The sequence below is a fragment of the Coenobita brevimanus genome, chromosome 14, assembly GCF_032717465.1.
Source record: "Coenobita brevimanus isolate Jiangsu-jjx chromosome 14, ASM3271746v2, whole genome shotgun sequence".
Taxonomy (NCBI): domain Eukaryota; kingdom Metazoa; phylum Arthropoda; class Malacostraca; order Decapoda; family Coenobitidae; genus Coenobita; species Coenobita brevimanus.
Window position 1 is genome coordinate 15,573,147 of NC_136967.1, and position 23,400 is coordinate 15,596,546.

Here is a 23,400-nt window from a genome sequence, read left to right on the forward strand (position 1 = left end):
TGTGTGAGTAGCTGTAGTTTGATTTGTTAGTGAGTGCTTGTATGCCCTGTAATCCAAGGTATTTAAGGTGTTTGTTGCTTGTGTTGTCTGGTCTACAGGCTGATGAGTGCTAGTGATATACTTCGTCTGGTAAATAAAAGGTGCAAAGTCTGGGTCTTTGGGGAACTGCCTCTTGCATCGGATGACACGTCGGTCATCGCGGTGGGGGTTTATAGATGGCTGACATGTGAAAAGTGATCGATGAGAGTGTTTGCTTGTTGTTTGTTTGAGGGTATGGTGTCTGTTGTAATGGCAGCGTGTGATTGTGTAGTGTTACTGTTGGAGAGTGTAATGCTGTTTAGTGTTTTGTAGAGTTTGCTGGTGTTTGTTTTGTGATCAAGTGTTTGGAGATCATTGTAAACAGACATTATTATCCCTGGTGTATTATCACCGTTTCCGCCCCCCCCCCCCAACGTGTTACACACTGATTATAATAATAATAATGATATTTGGAAATTTTTTAAAACTGTGAACACCGTACTTAGTACTGTATATAGCCTATATACTGTAAGTATTATTATCTGACGAATATACTATTATTTTAATATTCCCATCCAATACTAGCATTAAGTAACGAAGGAAAAAAAAGTAAATATACTTGAACAAAACGATAATATTTATTGCCTACTGGAAGCTCAAGATACCTGTATAACTTGTATTGCCAATATTCATTCTCGCTTGTCCTTGGTGGTCCTACAGCAGCGTGTGATGAGGCAGGTGAGGGTCTTGTAGGTGAGGTAGGAGGTCAGCAACAGGACGGCCACCGATACCACCATTATCACCACCCACACGTCCACGTTGTACAGCTGGTACCTGCGTCACAACACTGTCTTAGTAAAGCTCATACCTGCATCACAACACTGTCCCAGTAACAGCTGGTACATCCGTCACAACATTCTCAGTAACAGCTGGTACCTTCGTCACAACACTCAGTAAGAGCTGGTAACTGCGTCACGGCACTCTCAGTAACAACTGGTACCTGCGTCTCAACTCTCAGTAACAGCTGGTAAATGCGCCACAGCACTGTCTAAGTAACAGCTGGTAACTGCGTCACAGCACTGTCTCAGTAACAGATGGTTAACTATGCCACAGTACTTTCAGTAACAGCTGGTACCTAAGCTACAATACTGTTTCAGTAACAGCTGGCACATGAATCACATCATTGTCTCAGTAACAGCTGGTAACAGTCACAGAACTGTCTCAGTAACAGCGGTACCTGAGTCACAGCACTATCTCAGTAACAGCTGGCACCTGCACCACAACATTCAGTAATAACTTGTACTTGCGTCACAACCTCAGTATAACAGATGGTACCTGTGCCACAACACTCTCAGCAACAGCTGGTACCTGCCTCACAACACTGTTTCAGTAACAGCTGGCACCTGCGTCACAGCACTGTCTAACTAACAGCTGGCGCCTGCGTCACAACACTGTCTAACTAACAGCTGGCACCTGCGTTACAACACTGTCTAACTAACAGCTGGCACCTGCATCACAACACCGTCTAACAGCTGGCACCTGCATCACAACACTAACTAGCCGCTGACACCTGCGTCACAACACTGTCTAACTAACAGCTGGCACCTGCGTCACAACACTGTCTAACTAACAGCTAGCACTTGCGTCACAACACTGTCTAACTAACAGCTGGCACTTGCGTCACAACACTGTCTAACTAACAGCTGGCAACGCATCACAACACTAACTAACAGCTGGCACCTGCGTCACAACACTGTCTAACAGCTGGCACCTGTGTCAACACTGTCTAACTAAAAGCTGGCACCTGCGTCACAACACTAACTAACAGCTGACACCTGCGTCACAACACTGTCTAACTAAAAGCTGGCACCTGCGTCACAACACTAACTAACAGCTGACACCTGCGTCACAACACTGTCTAACTAACAGCCGGCACCTGCGTCACAACACTAACTAACAGCTGGCAACGCGTCACAACACTAACTAACAGCTGGCACCTGCGTCACAACACTGTTTAACTAACAGCTGGCACCTGCGTCACAACACTAACTAAAAGCTGGCACCTGCGTCACAACACTGTCTAACTAACAGCTGGCACCTGCATCACAACACTGTCTAACTAACAGCTGGCACCTGCGTCACAACACTGTCTAATTAACAGCTGGCTCCTGCGTCACAACACTGTTTAACTAACAGCTAGCTCCTGCGTCACAGCAGACTCGGTAACACCTGGGATTGTACCCTCAGCACATCAGTGCCTCAGCAACAATTTGTCTGCCTGACAACAAATACCGTGTGATCTGGAAAACTCCAAAAGTTTGCAAACAAGTACCATCAGAAGGAGAAGCACTAGTTCATTAAGCATTCCATTACCATGTTGTCACGAATCAATTCGCGACATTTCCTTTTTGTGAGAAGCCACGAACTATTAATGGAAAACTCACTGTGTATCGCTCAGTTAACCGTTTCTCTCTCCATTTCGGGGTATACTTTTCAAATCATTCGTCACTTTCAAAAGTGACTGATTTAATGCACGTCACTAAGTGCGCTACTGAGCGATACAATTGTTTCTTTATCGTTCGCCTCTGCTTGCATAAACCGTTAGCCACGCCTTCTTCCGGTGGCTCGTGCTTCCTGCCCATACATTATTTGAATGCAGTCTTGTGTTTGCTGTGACGGAGAAAGGGTCTGTGCTCAGAAGTGGAGAGGTCAGCTAGCACCCCAAGCTCCATTAGTACAGTTAATCCCAGTACTCCCACCCACTCCTCGGGTGATATATAGTATTCATCGACTGGTATTTCCTTTGTGTATTTCCTAGTTTTAAGAGTTTAGTTAAGGTGTTTTTCCTAGGCGTAAGTATTTAGCTTCTGTGTGAGTGAGCGAGTGCGTCTCATTGATTTGATTTGAAATGTAATGTTAAATTTATTTTTGTAATTAATAAATTTAACAGTTCTATTTCTTGAGCTTAATGTAGAGTAAATCTTGTTTCATTTCTCCATAATTAAGCTTATTTTCCATACAGCTCCTAGCTTGCATAAACGTTTACTATTCATAACTGGTACTTAGACCAGTCTTGTTGTATTAACTTAAAATCCGTTGTGCCAGGAGTTAATGCATCAGCAAGAACCTGATGTTATTATTATTAGTATTAGTTATTTATTGTCAGGGGTGATGTAACTTTCTCCAGAGGCTAACAGTACAGTAATTCAGCAATTGTGAGTAATTAGTCTCTGCTGTGTACTGTTGAGGAAGTTTATAAATTCTCGTTCTCAGAGAATCGTGCTAAGCCAGCGTAAAGTAATCGTTGCTTGATGTAGCAAGACAATCATTGTCTCTGCTCTTCAATATTATTGAATATTATTATCAAATTAAATAATATTTAACCATTTATATCAAAATTACAGTGATAATATAAAAACCCCGTGACAATTGGCGACCTCATTCCAGGATATTAACTCCTAGCTCTAAAGCTATTCACGAGATAGTGCTCACTCATTCATATTTAGGTATTTATCATTAAAGTTTATAGACACAAGCTTACTGGTGTTTACCCTTAATTTAGCAAGTGAATTTTGCTTTATTAATCAATAGAGTACTTAACTCTAGTTTATTCTTGGTAACGCCAGACGATTTTATTCGCTCCTGGGAAGTCGCCGTACCCATTGTGTTTATTATTGAGTCTTCCCAGTCATTTACATTTTTGATTTATTCTTTGCCAGTTAACTAGATAAGACTGGTCACCACTAGCTTGTGTCTGTATTCTTTACTTGTGTTTATTAGTATTCGTCGCTAAGCAGTCAGTACTCAATTTCGGTTACTTAGTAAATTGAGCTAGCATCATGGCTACAGCTGTATATGTACAGGAAGCCAAAGATATTGGTCTCACAGACCCAGAGAAAATACAGAGTTACGTTCTCTCACGGTTCAATTACGAGCAAGAACGTGAGAAAGATGCTCGTGAAGAGCGTAGGATTCAGCGCGAATGCGAGCGAGAACAGCGCGAATACGAGCGAGAACAGCGTGAGGAACGTGAAAGAGAGCGTGCTTATGAACAAGAGCAGCGTGAGAAACAGCGCGAATACGAGCAGAAACAACGCGAACTCGACTTGGAACACGAGCGAGAACAGCGTGAGGAACGAGAGAGAGAACGAGAACACGAACGTGCCGAGCGAGAAGCACGCGAAAAACATGAACTTGAAGTGCTGAAGCTCAAGCGAGATTCCTTGGGTTCAGACACATCTGGTGCAGTTGGTTCAAGCTCCACGAGCGCTCTCCCTGCACATGTTATGGTGACACCACACATCAAGCTTCCTTCATACAAGGAAAGCGAGCGAATCGAGCCGTACATAGCTCGTTTTGAGGACATGGCAGACATGTATCAACTGGATGAGGCAGCTAAGCGGATCCAATTCCTTAGTTTATTTGAGGGCCCTGCCCTCGATATTCTCCACAGAATTCGTGGAGACAATCTCACATATGAGATGATGAAAGCTGCACTCATTAAGGCGTATGGTCTCACAGTAGACGACGCCAAAGTTCAGTTCATGCGAGCTCGTCTCCAAGACAAGGAGACAGCTGTTCAGTTCCTTGATCGTCTCACAGCTTACTTAAATGAGTGGATGGAGAAAGATGAAACTCCTTCCACGCGTGAGGGGATAATTGACCTTATGCTGCGTACACAGCTAGAGAGGTCGTGGCCTGCTGAGCTCATAGCACAGCTTAAGATCTGCCAGGTGAAAGATGCCAGCCAAATGGCAGAGAAGGCTGACGCATTCTTTACTGCATACGGGTATCAAGCTCGTAAGCAAAACACCTGGATCAGAAAAGATACTGCCAAGTCTGGGAAGCCGTCTCAGACTGAATTCCAGCACCAAGGTCGTTCTCAGAATAATGGCCAAGGTCCAAAACCGCAGTGGAAGGACCAGGGGCAAAACACTCAGAAACTTGAGTGGAAGAGGTACAACAAGTACCCTAATCAACAGCAGTATCAGCCACGCAACCGACCGTCGGGACAAACTTTTCCACCACCAGCTCAAAAGAGGCAGGAAGCGAATGCAGCCTTCATTCCTCAGCAGCAGCCTGGTGGTCACGTCCCTACCAGTGTGGGTACTTCCCCACAGTTCACTAGTCCCACAGTGACAGTGAACCCCCCTCCACAGATGGCCAATGTTCCATCTTCTCAAGTATATAACCCTCAGGGCACAATGTTTGCCACATCAATTCAGCAGCCTCATGAGTGGCTAGCTGCTTCCTCCACAGGCCCTCCCACAGGTGACAGTACCTTCCTTGTTCAGCCAGGGTTTGTGGGAGACATTCCTGTGAAGGTCCTGAGAGACAATGGTTCCTCAGGTTGCTCTGTCAAGCAGAGTCTAGTTCGGCCTGAGCAGTATACAGGTCGACAGATCCATGCAGGCCTTATTGATGGATCAGTGAGATTGTTCCCTGAGGCATGTATCCAGGTGGCATCTCCATTTTATACTGGTATGACACTTGCAGTTGTCATGCCAGAGCCTCTATTTGACTTGATAGTAGGCAATATTCAAGGAGCCAAGGATAGTTGCTCCGATGATGGCGCCACTCAGACTTCGGCTGCTGCGGTAACACGAGCCATGGCTGAGGCTCCAGATTGTGTCACCCCAGTGATCATTGAATCGCCGCAAGATCTGATGTGTAGCCAACTTGTTGTGCAAGAACAACATTCTGACCCGACACTTGCTGCCGTGCGGAATAAACAAAAGGGTCGAGTGATTAAGTATTCACGGGGAGGTCGAGCCAAGTTCCTTCGTAAACAAGGACGGCTCTACCGTGAGTCACGAACACCCGAGGGCGAGGTTCGACTGCAGTTTGTCGTTCCCGCCAAGTACCGCCTAGCAGTGTTACAATGGGGTCATTGTTCAGTCTCAGGAGGTCACATGGGCAAAAGGAAGACCCAGGGCCGTATCCGAGCTGACTTTTTCTGGCCAGGGATGGGACGGGACATAGATAGTTTTGTCCGTTCTTGCAGTGTGTGCCAAAGTATCGCCACTACTCAGGGACATGCCCTTCCTGTGCCATTTGTAACTACACCTGTAATCTCTGAGTCAGTTGAGAGACAGGGTAGTGGTGAAGTGGGTGCAGACCTGACGTCTCACCCATTGGCCCCACAGGACATTATGTCCGGGGCCTGTACATACATATTATGTACCGTAAGTTAAGGGGGAAGTTGAGAGGCGACTTGAGGCTATGGAAGACCCAAGTTTGCATAAGGATTCTCAGCTTCCCGGTACTAATATATGTACCGTAAGTTAAGGGGGAAGTTGAGAGGCGACTTGAGGCTATGGAAGACCCAAGTTTGCATAAGGATTCTCAGCTTCCCGGTAGTAATATATGTACCGTAAGTTAAGGGGGAAGTTGAGAGGCGACTTGAGGCTATGGAAGACCCGAGTTTGCACAAGGATTCTCAGCTTCCCGGTACTAATATAAGTACTGTAGGTTAAGGGGGAAGTTCGAGAGAGAACTCCGCAGAGGCGACTTGAGGCTATGGAAGACCCAAGTTTGCACAAGGATTCTCAGCTTCCCGGTACTAATATAAGTATTGTACTGTAGGTTAAGGGGGGAAGTGAGAATTCCGCAGAGGTGACTTGAGGCTATGGAAGACCCAAGTTTGCAAGGATTCTCAGCTCTCCGATACTAATATAAGTATTGTAGGTTAAGGCACAGGTTGAGGACCCGTGTGCGGTTTGAGGCTATGGAAGACCCAAGTTTGCACAAGGATTCTCAACTTGCCGACCATAATTGTGTGCTATAATTAATGGCGACCTCGAATGTACGTCGTAGCACTGACTGCTAGGCAGAGAGTAATTGTAACATAATAAAATTTTGTCCCATTGACACTTTTGATGCTCCACCTCAATTGGTTTTGCAGGTTCAGCAATGGGTGTAGCAGTTTTGCTGTGCGGACCAGCTGATCGTCTGCCGCACGCTGCCGCCTCTTCTCCTCTGCCTCCGTCGTCGCCATAATATTATTTACTGTGTCATTTTACATGTAGGTACAGTTACACTACAACTGTCACACCTACACTGTGTATTACATACACCACGCTACACAACAATTAGTTGTCTGTAAATGTAGCGACTTTTCGCTCAGTTTGACCTGAGTACAGGATTTTCACTGTCGTCACGGAGTTTTTCCCTCAAGCTTGCTTCTATTAACGTAAATACGAGGTTTTTTCGCTCACTGACGACTGCGACTTTCTCCTGTAGCAGGATAGCACACACACCACAGTGTGAATCTTGTGTGACTGAGTTAGGATTTATATATATGTATATTGAAATCTTTCTTCTGAAGGAAGAAAGATTTAATTTTCATGGGGCGTAATGTCACGAATCAATTCGCGACATTTCCTTTTTGTGAGAAGCCACGAACTATTAATGGAAAACTCACTGTGTATCGCTCAGTTAACCGTTTCTCTCTCCATTTCGGGGTATACTTTTCAAATCATTCGTCACTTTCAAAAGTGACTGATTTAATGCACGTCACTAAGTGCGCTACTGAGCGATACAATTGTTTCTTTATCGTTCGCCTCTGCTTGCATAAACCGTTAGCCACGCCTTCTTCCGGTGGCTCGTGCTTCCTGCCCATACATTATTTGAATGCAGTCTTGTGTTTGCTGTGACGGAGAAAGGGTCTGTGCTCAGAAGTGGAGAGGTCAGCTAGCACCCCAAGCTCCATTAGTACAGTTAATCCCAGTACTCCCACCCACTCCTCGGGTGATACATAGTATTCATCGACTGGTATTTCCTTTGTGTATTTCCTAGTTTTAAGAGTTTAGTTAAGGTGTTTTTCCTAGGCGTAAGTATTTAGCTTCTGTGTGAGTGAGCGAGTGCGTCTCATTGATTTGATTTGAAATGTAATGTTAAATTTATTTTTGTAATTAATAAATTTAACAGTTCTATTTCTTGAGCTTAATGTAGAGTAAATCTTGTTTCATTTCTCCATAATTAAGCTTATTTTCCATACAGCTCCTAGCTTGCATAAACGTTTACTATTCATAACTGGTACTTAGACCAGTCTTGTTGTATTAACTTAAAATCCGTTGTGCCAGGAGTTAATGCATCAGCAAGAACCTGATGTTATTATTATTAGTATTAGTTATTTATTGTCAGGGGTGATGTAACTTTCTCCAGAGGCTAACAGTACAGTAATTCAGCAATTGTGAGTAATTAGTCTCTGCTGTGTACTGTTGAGGAAGTTTATAAATTCTCGTTCTCAGAGAATCGTGCTAAGCCAGCGTAAAGTAATCGTTGCTTGATGTAGCAAGACAATCATTGTCTCTGCTCTTCAATATTATTGAATATTATTATCAAATTAAATAATATTTAACCATTTATATCAAAATTACAGTGATAATATAAAAACCCCGTGACACATGTGCCCAGCCTTTTGGTGAAACTGGATGAATTAGATTCTTTCATGCAATCGAGGCTTCTAGATAAGATGGTTGTTAACTGGGAGACAGAAGATCAGTGCAAGTTCAAATATCTTACGGCCAATACAAAACCTCTATAAGCGTTAAGGCTACCTGTAGTGAGTCTATGGGCCGCATGCATTCATTAGTATGGTCGAGTGTAATCATCTTTTTCACTTAGTATAGTCAGAATTTGGAGGATTGCGTTAACGGTCTCTCTTTTAAGAATATGATCGTAAATCACAAAATAGCCTCCATGGCAATTGATATCTATGATTAGTCGTTCGAGATCTGTACTGTACCTCCTCTTTTTGTGTCAAAATGAAATTACCACAAGACCGTGAAACCGGATACCCTATGTGACTGAACAGATGCATGTAGAAAATCAAGAATTATTCAATGTTGCTTTAAAATATACTCGACATTAAAATACTCGTAGAGGAACGACCAGGTTATTTTGGCATTACTGACTTGCATGAACATAAGTTGGGATTTGCTGGTAAATAAAGGAGGACACAGCAAAAAGGTAAAAGAAAAAAGAATTATCATCCTGACATGATTAAGGACCCACCAAGGCATAAGAACGGCAGGGCATCGGAGGTGGGTGGCACCGCGGTGTCTGATGACGTACTCGATCCAGTAGGTGGTCCAGGCCCCCGGCGACACTGGCTGGTCACGCATCACTCTCGACCGACGCGCCACTTCCTCCTTCATCCTGACAGAAATAGGGGAAAGAACAGAAGCTAATTAGGACGACACACTTGATGATGAGCCGCAGCATATAACTAGTATCTTTTTCTCAATTCCTTGAATGTAAATCTATGTTTACTTTAGTATTATTTTGTTTACTCATTGGTGCTTGTACGTGTTTTAGGGGAAAGAGAGAGAGAGAGAGAGAGTTTTAGCATTAAAACAGTGGCCAACCTGGAGTCCTGGATGGCCTCCATAATACTGCGGCTGAGGTTGGCGAAGGTGAGGTCGTCCCAGTAGAGCACCCGCGCCCATCCATCACGCTGGGCCTGGTTCAGATTGTGTTTTTGGTCCACATGTACCGGGAATCCCAGGACTGGAACCCCGTGATAAGTGGCCTCTTGCAGACTCAAGATACCACCATGGGTCATGAACAGTTGCAGCCGAGGGTGACCTGTCAGTACAGAACACTCCTGAGTTAACATCTCCAAGCCAGTGATGATATTTGTATTTAAGCTTCCTATCTGCAGACGATTTTGTGGTCCAAGGGAGATGCTTTAATTACAGGGGTTAGGTGCAGCCTCCATGTACCCCTTCAATACGAGGGGTTTTCCTAGGATAAAACAGCCTGGTAGTTGCAAGAATAAAATCAAAACTTTCATTCAAACACAAGTTAATATCATTTCTTAAAATACTGTTTTGGATATCAACCCAATAATCAACTTGGTATCAGAAAATGTTTTCGGTGTTGAATGACCATGTCTCATATTTTTTAAAAATACTTCCTTATGAGAAGAATATGAAGTGTTACAGATATTAAAATGCAGATGTACAGGATGAAAATAGCAGCTGCACCTTGAAATTTGATCATTCTGGTCAGTAGTCACTGACACTCCCATACCAACAAAAGAGGCAATTGTGGTCATTGTAAGTCGTCAAAAGTTTTTAATCCCTTCTACACTTTCTCCTTAAAAACTTAGGTGGGCCAAAAAAAAAGGAAAAACACAAAAGCAGGAGTACTAAACAGTATTCCCAGAAAAAATCCTAATCTAATTACTCCCCCTTCAGTGTACAGGGACTCGAGGTTAAATTTCTGTATTCATGAACTTTAATGGTAAAATACAGGTTACCTGCCCAACAGCATTTTACACAGTGGATAACATAGAGTTACTGTGGGATATTTCAGTCTTTGTGCATTTTACACTACTGAGTCGTGTAATCCTCCCATTATGCATTGTTACTGCGGATATACAGTACTTTGAAAAATATGGTTAAGAAAATGGAAGCATCATTTCTGGAGCTGTATGTAGAGATGACTCTGGACTGACATATGGAAACACGAAGTGTGACAGGACTGTACCTCAACGCATTTTACACTCCTGTCAGAAATTAAACTGTCAAAGTTCATCAGAGTCTAAGAAAAGACAGAGAGTCACCTGTTTCAAAGAACTGAGTCCATAACTGGAAAATACTGTTATTCCGACTTCATCATCTTGGTCCTGCAATATTCTGTTATTACTAACTGCTAATCTTTACTTAACTGACCGAGCACATCCTGCTGGGGAAGCCACTTGCTGAGCCTCACATTGGGAGGGAGTCCCTCCATGGTCTCCTCGTCCCACTTCCACAGGACTCGCTGCTCCAGCGACGCGAACACCTTCAGCAGCACCGACCGGTACCTGCCAACACACACATTTAACTGTTTTACTGCATGAGACTGGTTCATCCAAATAGTACAGAAAGTTCAGTTCTTTGTCAACAAAAACTCATCTTTCCTTCATTTTAATCTGGTTTACTTCAAAAATGCTAAACGAAACACGATGACAATGAAGAGAATAAAGTTGCTGTTCAATGTGGGTCATCCTATAAAGATCCGTGAATCGAAAGACATCCAGTGAACGACTCAAATTTACACTTCTTGGTATTATGTTACATTCTTACTCTTCTTAGGTAATACAAGAAGTGACTGTCTATACAGGCTTGTGGCGAAATAATGCTTCAGCTGATGCAACAGCTGACATATCAGATCAACCCAAAAGTTTAAGCTGAGCAAACCTGTATTTCATACGAATGTCGCTTAGATGCCTCATAGCCGAAAGTGAAAATCGCCTAATAGTTAACACGTCAGCTGACATGTTAGGTCAACCCAAATTTTCAAGCTGAGCAACTTTGCATTTCATAAGAAAGTCGTTCAGAACTCTCCAAGAGCAGATATTCCAACTTTCCTTGAAGGTAAAAAAAAAAAAAATACTCCAGGTGTACCACCTAGAGTACAGACCTGTTCAGCTTCGCCGCAGCTAAGAATAAGGACAGGTTTATGATGATAATGTTATAATTTTTTTTTTCTGTTCTGAGTTCAAGCTGAACATCATTCCACCATATCGTATTTTCCTACAGATTTTGTGTCAGTTGTAATACCCCACAAATCAGAAGACAATCCTATGAAGGGCGTTGTTGCTGTTGAAATATAAGCAGGGCTTAAAATTAGCTGTATCCGTTAGCCAGACTTCATATTACTGTGAATACTTTCGATTCTGCTAATAAAAATTCGTTTTGTACGCCATTTCTCGCAAAGATATCATTCTAATGACGCAAACAGTATCGTCTGGAACACTTTTGGCTCTTTCAAAACAATGAATAAATAAATTAATAAAAGCTTACAGAACCACTTAATAAGCCTTCAGCATTTTATTCTTACTATTTTGAAGTCTAACAAGTAACACAGAGGGTGGTCCTTGAGAATGTAGGTAAATGCGCACTGGACCTTGATGATGGGAATCTTTTATCTCACCGCCATGAATGAGAGCTTCATCAGGAGTCCCAGGCTGAGGAAGATGATAAAACAGAGACAGAACATGGACAAGCATATAGACAGACAGATTAAGACAAACAAATGGTTTACTCACTTCTCAGGCATGGTCGATGGCTTCACGAGGGACCCCAGGCTGAAGAAGATGAAACCCGCCGAGCCTGAACCATCCGCCCATTCCCTCAGATCCTGTGAGGGAGGAGTGGGAAGGTTAGGGGGAAAGTGTAGGAACATCTCACACGGAGGCATTTATTTCTGTGTATGTGTGTGTGTGTGTGTGTGTGTGTGTGTGTGTGTGTGTGTGTTCTGCATGGAGTGGGGCAAATAATGTGAGTACTTTACTAGAAGGCATCCTCTGTCATGAATAAATATTTAGATTCCCAATTTGTGGTGACAGTGCAAGATGATTAACGTAACAGAGGAAAACTATGCACGGCTAAGTATTTCTCTGGATATCCATTAGTTCAGACATTTTATATCTGCCATTAAGCCCATTATTATCTCTTGATTATAGGAGGTTTTATGAGCTAATCACAAAAAGCACATTTCATTGTCATCATCTGGAGTTCTTTTCAGTTCTTCACTTACACATAGTTCAGTCGATTCTTGGCTCTGTTCTTTATGTTTTACTCGAGTATCATCTTTCAGCTTTCGCACAAAAAAAAAAAAAAATATATCAATCAATCAATAAAATAAAACAGAAAAAACAATTATAATCTTTCCATCAGTGATTCACTTCATAATTTTTCCAGTCAGTATTTGCATGGGTAAACACGATGAAAAAAGAACAGTGGTGTTGAAAAGATTAGGAGAAATACACTGAGGTGGTTTGGCCATGTGGAGAGAATGGAGAATGAAAGACTGACTAAGAGGGAGTATGTAGGTGAGGTGGAGGGAGGGAGAGGGAGGGGTAGACCGAGGATGAGGTGAAGGGATGGAGTTGAGAGGTATATGAGGGAGGGGGGGGTGAGTTGGGGGGAGGGGAGTCAAATGGTGGGTGACAGAGTGACTTGGAGGCGTTTTGTCTGCGGCCACCCTTTGCGGGATTAGGGCGTCGGGCTATAGATAGATAGATAGGTGTTGAAAACCAGTTTGGGAAAATGTGGCATGAAAAGTTGCGCTATTTATGTAACTTCGTGCGTCAGTAATCGTAGTTAAGCCTTCATGCCATACTTACGAGATGGATGTAGTACGATAAAAAAAAAGAAAAAAAAGTAATGCTAGAAAACAGCGCTGAGTTAAAAGTAGAATATCAAGAGATACCACAGGACCGTCAGCTGTTCAGATGGATAAACACAACACGCTTTCATCAGCAGCAGCACCATCATCATCGTCATCATAATCATCATACAGACATTCTTTACCACACCAAGGTAGGGTGAGGTATGGTCCAGTGAGACAGAAAAAGCTTGATAGAATGAGATATGGAGATACAACAGTTCCGTCTCGATTGACCTTGTTCTGCTATGAGTAAGGACGGAACATATGCGCTACTGTAAAGACAATTTCGTTATATGTAGAATAAAGCCATTTGCTCCGTCCTCCGTCCTAATTAAAGAGGGTCCAGATCTGGTCGAATATGTTATAGTTCTTCCGAAACACAACTTATCGATATGTGAAAATAATTTTTCCATCAAAATAGTGTATGGTGATGCGGGCAGCTTACACTGAAATTCACTCATGATTGCATTGAAGAAGGATGAAAATTAATGGCAAATGACAGTATGAAGGTCGTTCTGATAGATAATTAATGCCAAATGACAGTATGAAGGTCGTTCTGATAGATAATTTTTGTTGAGGTCTAGTTTTCCCTTAGAATACAACACGAATCAATAGAACTGATATCCTGGTCCCAAAGGGATGAACAGGGACAAGGAGGAAACAAATTTCGTCCAAGTGCCTGACCGGCCCTAGAACGAACTGGAGGTCTCCCAGTTCTGAGCTCGATACGTCTATGCTATTAATCTCTCTGTCTATCTATCTACGGCCAAACGCCTTGTTCGCGTATGGCCAGACAAATCGTGTCCAAATCTCCCTGTCCTCTGTCATTTGGCTGCCTTCCCTCCAACTCACACTCCTTCTTTCATATCTCTCCACACACTTCTAGCCCGTCTCTCATTCTCAGTCCTCTCCACACGGCCAAAGCCTCTCGAAGTAATTCTCTTAACACTTTCATTCACATACACATCAGCAACATAATGCTCCTTTACTTCCGCTTATGTCTGCTTTTCTCTCCATGTAGCGTCTATGCCACAACATAACTGGTTCTCGCCACTGCAGTGACCAGGGTAAAGACGCTCGCTAAGACCTGGATGTTACTGGCGCTATCGCACAATTTTATTAAACTTAAACGAATTCCTTAATGAAAATGTAAAAAGAAAAATGAAAAGAAAAAGAAAAATAGCAACGACAGCCATGAGCAAAAATTCGCCAGCAATCCTCTACCAGAAGTTTGTCCTATCTTCCTTTTTTCTTATTCCTCCCCAAACGACAATGTATGCTTCCTTCACATAGCCTTTTGTTGTGTGCTTCAAGCCTCTGGCACTTAAACTCAGTCCATGTAATACCTTCCATCGCCACAAAAGTGTCGGTGAAAAAAAATTCATGGCTGTATAGTTTACATTTAACTAAGCCAGTACGAAAATTTTTCCTTAGCTAAACTACTGCCAAGACAGAGGGTTCATCATTATCCATCATACAATCCTGTTTTGCCCCATCAGGAGCGTAGGAGCCAGGGGTTAGGCTACTCTGTCCCGACATTTACGCGAGGGTGACCATTTATCCATGGCATTATTTGAGCAATAAACGGATTTTTGTAAACCTGACCGACTCGTTCTGGATGAAGCACGTTAACCCCTAAACCACCAGACGTAATTTGGTCATATGGTTACCACCCAGAGTAGTAAATTGCTTCCTGGGTTGGAAGAAACCATTTTGCCTCTCACAGAATATAGTCACCTGAAGGCAGCACTACATCGAGTGAGTGGATGATGGGCGTCCCCACCTACCAGGGTTCATGTGTATAATAAATCAGGTCCGACTCACCGTGGGAAGAGGCTGTGCAGGGCGACAGTGGATACCGCCAGCGTGGACCACCGTGGGACTGTAGGGCAGGGTCGGCCGCTCCAAGGTTCTCACACTGAAACCAATGTGGCATCAAGAAGAAACCAGGAATTAATGCCTGTCGACTGCACGAGGACCATCGAGGTTTATTTTAAGACCGGTTTATTTACACCCTGAATCCAGTGATGATTTAGATAGATAGCTAGACAGATAGATACATTTACACATAAAGGAGAGAGAGAGAGAGAGAGAGAGAGAGAGAGAGAGAGAGAGAGAGAGAGAGAGAGAGACTGACTAACTGTCTGATTCATTGATTTGATTGGCTGATGTACCGACAAGGATGGATAGATAGATGGACAGCCACAGATAGATAAATGCACGGAAAATTACAGATATATAAACAGATGGTCAGCCACAGATAGATAAACAGATAGATAGCCACAAATAGATAAATACTGTAAATAGATAGCCACAGAAACATAAACAGAAGGGCCGCCACAGACAGATGAATAGATAGGTACATAGGTAGATAGATATATAGATAAACAAACAGATAGATAGATAGATGGATTCTCACTACCTTGATGAGACATTTATCAGTTAATGGGATATCTTTTGTAGTGGCGGGGCAAACGAAGGCTACATCTAACCTCTCCAGTTCAAACAGTATATCTGAGGTTGAATAAAGCCTCTGGTGGTAACATGAATAGGATATAAAGGACGCCATCAGGGTGAAGTGGTTAACTGTAGAGGGCGGAACCCAGTGCAAATCCTCACTTTCTAGTCCATATTTATAGGACAGTTCATTAGGTGAAATTAGCCTGCATGCCATATTACAGGACGCACTAGACAAAGCAGGTACGTAAGCCATATACATCTTGCTATCAAAATCACTTGTTGGAAATTGGGGCCGCTTGTCTACCCCTTCGCGTCCACAGGTTTAATGATACCGCCGATAGTTTCAGTTCAGCCTCTGCCGCTGCCAAGAGCTGACAGGACATCACAGCCAGAGCTTCACATCCAACAAAGATCCATCGTCCACTGTTAAGATGATATTTCCAAGCAAAAACAATTACTTGTGTTGTCTAGGGCAAAGCCTCCAGCTACCACCTAAACCATGCTTCGGCAACTTCATCTTTTTTAGTTATTTTTGTTTCTTCCAGACGATTGTCTTCAGCTTAGAAGAGACAGATTGACTAAGAAAGGTTAAATGTAGCCTTCATTAGCCCCTTCACTACAAGGCGTCTCCCTAAAACTGAATGAAAAAGTAGGAAAGGAACAAGAATAAAATATAAGTGAGGTATTTGAGGTGAAAGGAAAAACAGTGGACTACAATTTCGTTCATTATAAACCTTTGGCTACTGGTTCCATTCAGCCAGTGGCACAAATAGAAGGCCAGCCAAAACAATGACTCATGAGCATGGACATTTAAACGTTGATACTCGTAAGCCTCGCCTCTATATCCCCTCTCTTGTCCCTTCTCGGGCTAATGGTTCAACACATGGCAGTATTAATGTCCATTCCCCTATTCTTCCCTGAACCCAGCTTAAAACCAAACTTAAGTCACCATCCAAAAACCGTTTATATTGGCAAGATATAAACAAAAGATATGAACTGCCAACATAATTAAATACAGGTCTGAAAAAAAAAAAAAAAAAGACAGAAGAAGGCTTAAAATGATCTCTGACGAGTGCAGGAGTTCAGGCTGACAACTGAATTTTTGTTATCCAGGTCTTGTCTTTCAAGACATATATATATGACAGGTTAGAAATTGAATTGACATCCAAATCCCCAACAGTACTGCTGAATGAACAGGGTTTTCCGAGAGACAAACTTTCAGAGTCTGAGTGGCTGGAGAACTGAAATCCAGTTTTTCTACCTACGGGCAGGGTATGCTATCCAGTGCAATACCGGCTCCCCACACATGTCAAGAGAAAAAATCATATTAGCCACTTTAAGGTGTAGGATCCTGAGGCTAGGCTACGTAGCCCAGAGCATTTGCCAGCAGATGTTCAACCTACTTCCCTTTATGGCATTACACTATCAAGAATCCTCCAGCCACCTCCATAGGACCGAATCTACGCAAGGCCTACTGAAACGCTCTACCACATTTCCTACATCAGACCCTCGGAGTCGGAGGACGAATTCAACGGGTGAATGTTCAAATAACCGAAGTTTAAATTCGAATATATTTTCCATGCATCTCAGTAATAAGTAATAGGATTTATTTTTATCGAAGCTTGACTCGAAACCCTATAATGATAATGATGATGGCGATATTAATAAAGATAATAATAATAATAATAATAATAATAATAATAATAATAATAAATGGAATATTTCGTGGCCAACATCTAAAACATGTAACCATTAACTTGTTCACTCAGTTGACTCATTTGGTTGTTCTTGTTCCTCTACAGTATTTTACTCAGTTTAGCAGACATTTTTCGAACAGTGAGATATGACATTCATTAACCCTTTCATAACAATAAACCTCCTTTAAGCTGAATAAAATCGTCTAATGGCGCCCTGAGTAACCCCTTGAAGACAATATATCTATCTATCTATCTATCTATCTATATATATATATTTCATTCAACACAGAACAGAGCACTAGGAATGAAGGGGTTAATGAAGCCTATATTCCGGCAGACTCAGAGGGGGCAAGCCCCCTTTTATTTTCAGCAGACCAGTGATTGTTTATTTGCCAAAATAAATGCAATATATGTGTTGCATAAAGGTTAACATGGAGTGATCTCATCGCTTAAAACAACAAAATAAAACTGCATTTTCATCTGGTTGTTTACATAGATTCAGTGGTAATTCCCCTTGGAATCAGCTCCCCCCCCCCCTTTCTTTCCAAAGTGCTGCATCTGGCCTTGGATAATGAAGTAACGCTGGTGATGATAGTGATAATATTGATGATTTGGTGATAATAATACGAATGTATATAGTAACGATAACAATAGTGATGATGTTGATGATTATGGTAATGACAACAGTAATTATTATGGTGGTGATAACAGTAGTGATGATAACGGTTATGATGATTATGGTTACGACAACAGTAATTATAATGGTGATGATAACAATAATGATGATATGGATAATTGTGGTGATGATTAGTATAATGATAAAATAATGATTATAGTAATTATTATGGTGAAGATAACAATAGTGATGATATTAATTACGTATTGTCGCTTGTGTCTTCGTCCCACCCACTCCCAGCCATCCCACCCACTGCCATCCATCCTACCCACTGCCTCCACCCATCCCACCCACTGCCACCCATCCTACCCACTGCCACCCATCCTATCCACTGCCACCCATGCCACCCACTGCCATCCATCCTACCCATTGCCGCCACCCATCCCATCCACTGCCACCCATCCCACCCACTGCCATCCATCCTACCCACTGCCACCCATCCTACCCACTGCCACCCATCCCACCCACTGCCATCCATCCCACCTATTGCCACCCATCCCATCGGCCTCTGCACACGAATCCGCCAACAAACTTAAAATGCTCTTTTCTTTGTAACCCATATTCAAAGAATGAAAAGCAGTGTACAACCTTCCCATTCAAGAGACAAGTGTATATTACGACAGGAAGTAATCATAGCTATTACTTTATTTACTTTTTTGTTTTTTTTTTTGAATGACGTGGAGGGGAAAGACAGACAAATTGAAACACTGTGCTATCTATAATTTGGTCAAAAATTTACATCTCTATATCGTCAATGCTGCGGGATAAAAGTACATTAACATTAGATTGTGAAGCTAGTCACGAAGAAGTGCAAAGGAAAGGATGTATAGAGCTGTAATGGCGTGTTGTTTCTGCCCCAGGGCTACCTGACATAAGCTGCAAATGGAGGAATATGGAAAATCTGGGCCAAGATGAGGTAAAAGGACTTTAGTAGAACCTTACCATGTCTCTCGTTCTTACTGCAAAAACAAATCTTAAATTACAGGAAGAACGTACAAAGGAGAGAACAGAAGCGTCTCATGTTACTTGCTCATCCTCCAAATCCAAATCAGCTACATGGTCTCTCGTCGTACTTACAAAACGGCTTTAGTTGGTTTGTCTTTGATGATTTCGTAACACGTCTTTCTTGGCGATTTATCGTCCACATATTTTTATATTTTCCTGTGTTTGCATGCAACCTCCCAGCAAACAAAATGAATGGGCCAATATTGTGTCAGTGTTGATTCTCCAACTTTTAATACATTGGACCAATGATGTAATCTGGCTGGCAATATGCCAACATTAAAAATGCATGAATAACATGCAGCAAAATGCTAAGTGTGTAACAGGTGAAAATAAATTGGAAACAAACAGGTAGCCTACCACGAAGCCTTCCATGTCAGTTAAAATACATCCCACAGTTTCCACTAACCTGTGACGGCCATAGAGATCTCTACTACAGTTCAGTTTGTTTAGAGACTTTGAATTATAAGCGGGTTTGTTTTCAATTGACGGCACTGTCTACGCCCAAAACTCAAATACCTAAGCCATGGCTGAGTGAGATTCGATGAGCCTTGGTTATCAGATAAAAAATGATGGATCTTCCTTGACTACGATCGCCAAATGTAGGCTACCCTTCAATATTCACGACATTTGTCCATCACTGAAGTTTTGAAAGGAGCTTTGAAGCTTTAATATACGCGGAGAAGCTCCACGGTTTAGATCCTTTATTTACCTCATCGTACGAAAAAAAAAATATTGTTTGTAGTTTGAAAAAAGTTTACTAACTCAAACACTAAAATGGTTACTCTAAATAGCACAGTTAGCGCAAACCAGACAGTTTTCTATAATATATCTTTTGAGAAAACGGTCGTTGTTTAGTACGACTACTTCATTTTATCCACTTACTTTATCCACTTTTTTTTTTTTTTTTTTTTTTTTAATCGTCGTCTACAGCATAATCGTTGGTAATTACTTTAGAGGAAATTACTCACTTTATTGTAATCCCGATTCAAGTTACTTAGAATCATTCAACCCAACATCAGTTTTTTTTTTTTTTTTTTTTTTAATATTTAGTTTTCGAGACGTTCCTCTCCCAAAATGTCGACATCTGTACCTCAAGGGTATATAAGCAGTCACTTGCCAAACATTCGTCAGTCAGACTTCAGAGTTTGAGTGAGTTAGGAGTAGGATATCGCAAAGAAGTTTTCTAGTTGTCTTCAAGAGGACATCAGTGCCTACATTCAAAAACAGAGTAAAAAGAAGTTACGTGCGGCATAACTACAGAAAAATGGAAGTTGCGGTACAACAAACTGGCGTGAGAATCGTGGAACCTGAAGTAAGAATTCAGCGAAGGGGAAAATGGAGGCGTGGGGAGGACAGGGTGGTCGAGCTACGTAGAAAAATTAATACTTCTCTCCAGGACAAGAAAAACGGTCCGCCAAAAGTAAAGAGTGTTTCAACGGAACAAAAAGCCAAGAAGATTTTAACAATGAATCTAATATCTGATGTACAGTTTGTGAAGGATCCCCGACCACGGCTTGCTGGTTTACCGTCTGTTAGATTACTACCCGCGAATAAGATTGGTAAAATCGCCAATGTTTTCAATAGGCAGTGTACATTGCCAGCCACAGTAAATGGACAGGAGTGCAGGTTCTTCCTGAATCCAGGATTATCTGGGAATTTTGTTGCCCTTAAAACAGCTAAAAAACTCGGACTCTTAGATACCAAACCCTGTCATGTATCGCGTATTGATGTTCGTGACCGCTGGGGTGCCGAGAAAAACGTTAAGGTATTCCGGTACCGGAATATTAACATTAAACTGGAAAATAACCTGACGTTTTACACCGATATATTTGTCCCAATTGTGCACTCAAAACTATTTATTAACAACAATATTTTGGGTTGTTCCGTGCTTAGGAGACTTAATGCAGTGCAGTCCTTCGCCTCCCACGCGCCAAAGCTATTTTTTAAATCTACACACAAAATGGATAAACCCCTACGAAGCTGTGCTAATGATTGCTGCCCATGTCTAGGTCTACAGATACAGCCGGTTTACCCTCATAAGTCGAAATCATTTAACATCTTAGTTGACTCCTCGGCAACAAGGAGTCCCGTGTCCCTGCCCCGGGACGGTACGTTTGACGAGACTTTAAAAGAGTCTCAAAAACTTGTCAGAATTTCGTTGCCTGATGATTACACGATTTCGAGTCCCGTGTCGTGGGTCGGGGAAACGGAGAATGATGCAATACTTGGCCAGAAATTTCTGTTTGGCTTCAAGTGTATTATGGATTACGGTAAAAACAGCCTTTACTTCAATATTGATGGTAAAACTTGCTTGGCCAGATTTACTTGAACATTTGCCTGAGCTGGCGTGATCTTGTCTTTATCCATCTCTTTTTTTACTCTGTCTTTAACAATGACTCTTTTGTAACACATATCTAACCGGAGCTTGTGCCCGGTACCTCCCCCGTGGCAGCCACCTTGTCGTGGTGGGGGAGCTTACTTGCCCCAGTGGTCCTGGCAGGGTCTCCCAGGCAGGACACCTCGCTGGTAAGGGCACAACCAAGAGCTGCCAACCCCCTGGGGAGGGGGAAGGGAAGAATACTTCCCCAGCATCTCTGTTTGTCGTCAGAGGTGACTAAAAGGCGCCTTTTTCTCTCCCATTTTCCTCTTCTTACTGTCATTTTCTCTTCAGTCCCATCTCTCTTCTTGATATTTCTGTTCTTCTCCCTGTCTTTATTTTCCCTCTGCTCCTATCAGGTTGGGAGCAGGGTGGCTCAGTGGTGGAGCTCCTGATTAGAGACTAAGGTTCGATAGTTATCCTGCCAGGGTAGCTGCTTTGATGGGAGAGGTAGAGTTCTCCCTTCACCTAGCGGGGCTATATGATCTATCATGGTCTTGTTCGGGGTTTCCCCCCCAAAAAAAAAAAAATCCAAATTCCTATCAGGTTAGACATTTGGTTTCATGGAATGAATAGCCTAGTTTAAGGACTTCCTGTTGATGTTGACCTTTTCTCCCATACACCATTTTCACGCCAAAACCACTTCAACGCCAGGCTTAGTTTCATATAGCCATATAATAGCTTAGTGCTGACTTCATTATTCCTTACTTCCTTCCTGTTATACAGACGTCCCTCAACTCCTTCTCTGTTCTCAAAAGGGAGGACGGTGGATTGCAGAGTAACACTTTCAACCTGCAGTTCACTGGGTTCACATTCACATGAGCCTTAGGCTGCAACTACAACAACCAGATTTGCCACTGAATTTACAAATGTATTTACGATCGCTTCCCAGTCCCTAGTTTACCCTAGATTATTCGTTTTACAACAAAAACAACACTCTCACTCCACGGACCCCTCTGACTCCACGAAATACTTACAATATCACTAAACCACAAACAGCAACTCCACCACCCATATCGCCATCACCTCCAAAACCCAACACGCCCCTTCCTATAAACAACAAACAAACATGCTCGCGAACCACTACGCATACCTAAGTCACTTAACACCAACACGAACTGAGTCTGAAAAACACTCCTGATAACGTAGGCAGTCCATTTCATTAACCATAATACAACCCCACTCACTCCAGAACAGACACGTAACATTATTAACAAAGCAAAAAATTCCACGAGCGTAGGGCCGGATGGCACCATCAACTTGTACACCACAAGACATTCAGACCCTGACAAACATCAAGTACTCAAACGTACAATGTAGCGTTGCCAACATTTGGAAGCATGGACAGTTATCAATGTACTTAAGCCAAACAAATGTCACTGTACTTAAACCAAACAATTAACCAACGCAGCCCTCTCCGTACAGACCCATAACACTACGTAGCACATCATTCAAAGTAACTGAACACTTCATTCTCCACTGCCTTACTCCGTGTCCCTTTTGCTCCTGACGGCATCAATACCCCATGACCCCCTTGTTCCTTCGTTAGATGGATTTAGAGCACTACACTCTACAAACACCATATTTACTACTCTCTCACGACAAACATCGGATGGCATCAACTCCGCGATACCCGCACAACTCTCACTTCACACAACAATAACTGTGGTGAAGCCTTCGGTGTCATTCCCCGATGCAAACTAATTATCGAGATGTGCAATACAAACATGGAGGACAACATCAAAAGCTGGATTGCCAGCTATTTATCTGGCAGAGAAGCACATGTCACATTCCAAGGCATGTCATCAAGAACTCGAAATTTCCCTATAGGAGTTTCATAGGACTCTATTCTCGCACCATCACCCTTCAACTTATACACGCCTGATGTTCCATACCACTGCCGTTCGCAAACACTGCCTCATATATAGATGACATCACCATTGCAACCACATGCCACAATACTGACACAGCCTGCACACACTAACAGAATTACCTCAATA

At 42.5% G+C, this 23,400-nt stretch overlaps 1 protein-coding gene across 1 annotated transcript in view; it reads right to left on the reverse strand.

Annotated features, from left to right (window-relative positions):
• Positions 1-707: 707 nt before the first annotated feature.
• The window catches only part of LOC145389922 (UDP-glucosyltransferase 2-like), a 36,967-nt gene continuing 14,274 nt past the window's right edge, over positions 708-23,400 (reverse strand). Inside the window, exons 7-12 of the mRNA XM_080265037.1 lie at positions 15,010-15,103; positions 12,062-12,153; positions 10,701-10,834; positions 9,390-9,609; positions 9,037-9,180; positions 708-852 (exon numbers count right to left, since the gene is read on the reverse strand). Of these exons, the coding sequence (XP_080121163.1) occupies positions 708-852; positions 9,037-9,180; positions 9,390-9,609; positions 10,701-10,834; positions 12,062-12,153; positions 15,010-15,103 (829 nt within the window). The remainder of the gene's footprint in view (positions 853-9,036; positions 9,181-9,389; positions 9,610-10,700; positions 10,835-12,061; positions 12,154-15,009; positions 15,104-23,400) is intronic.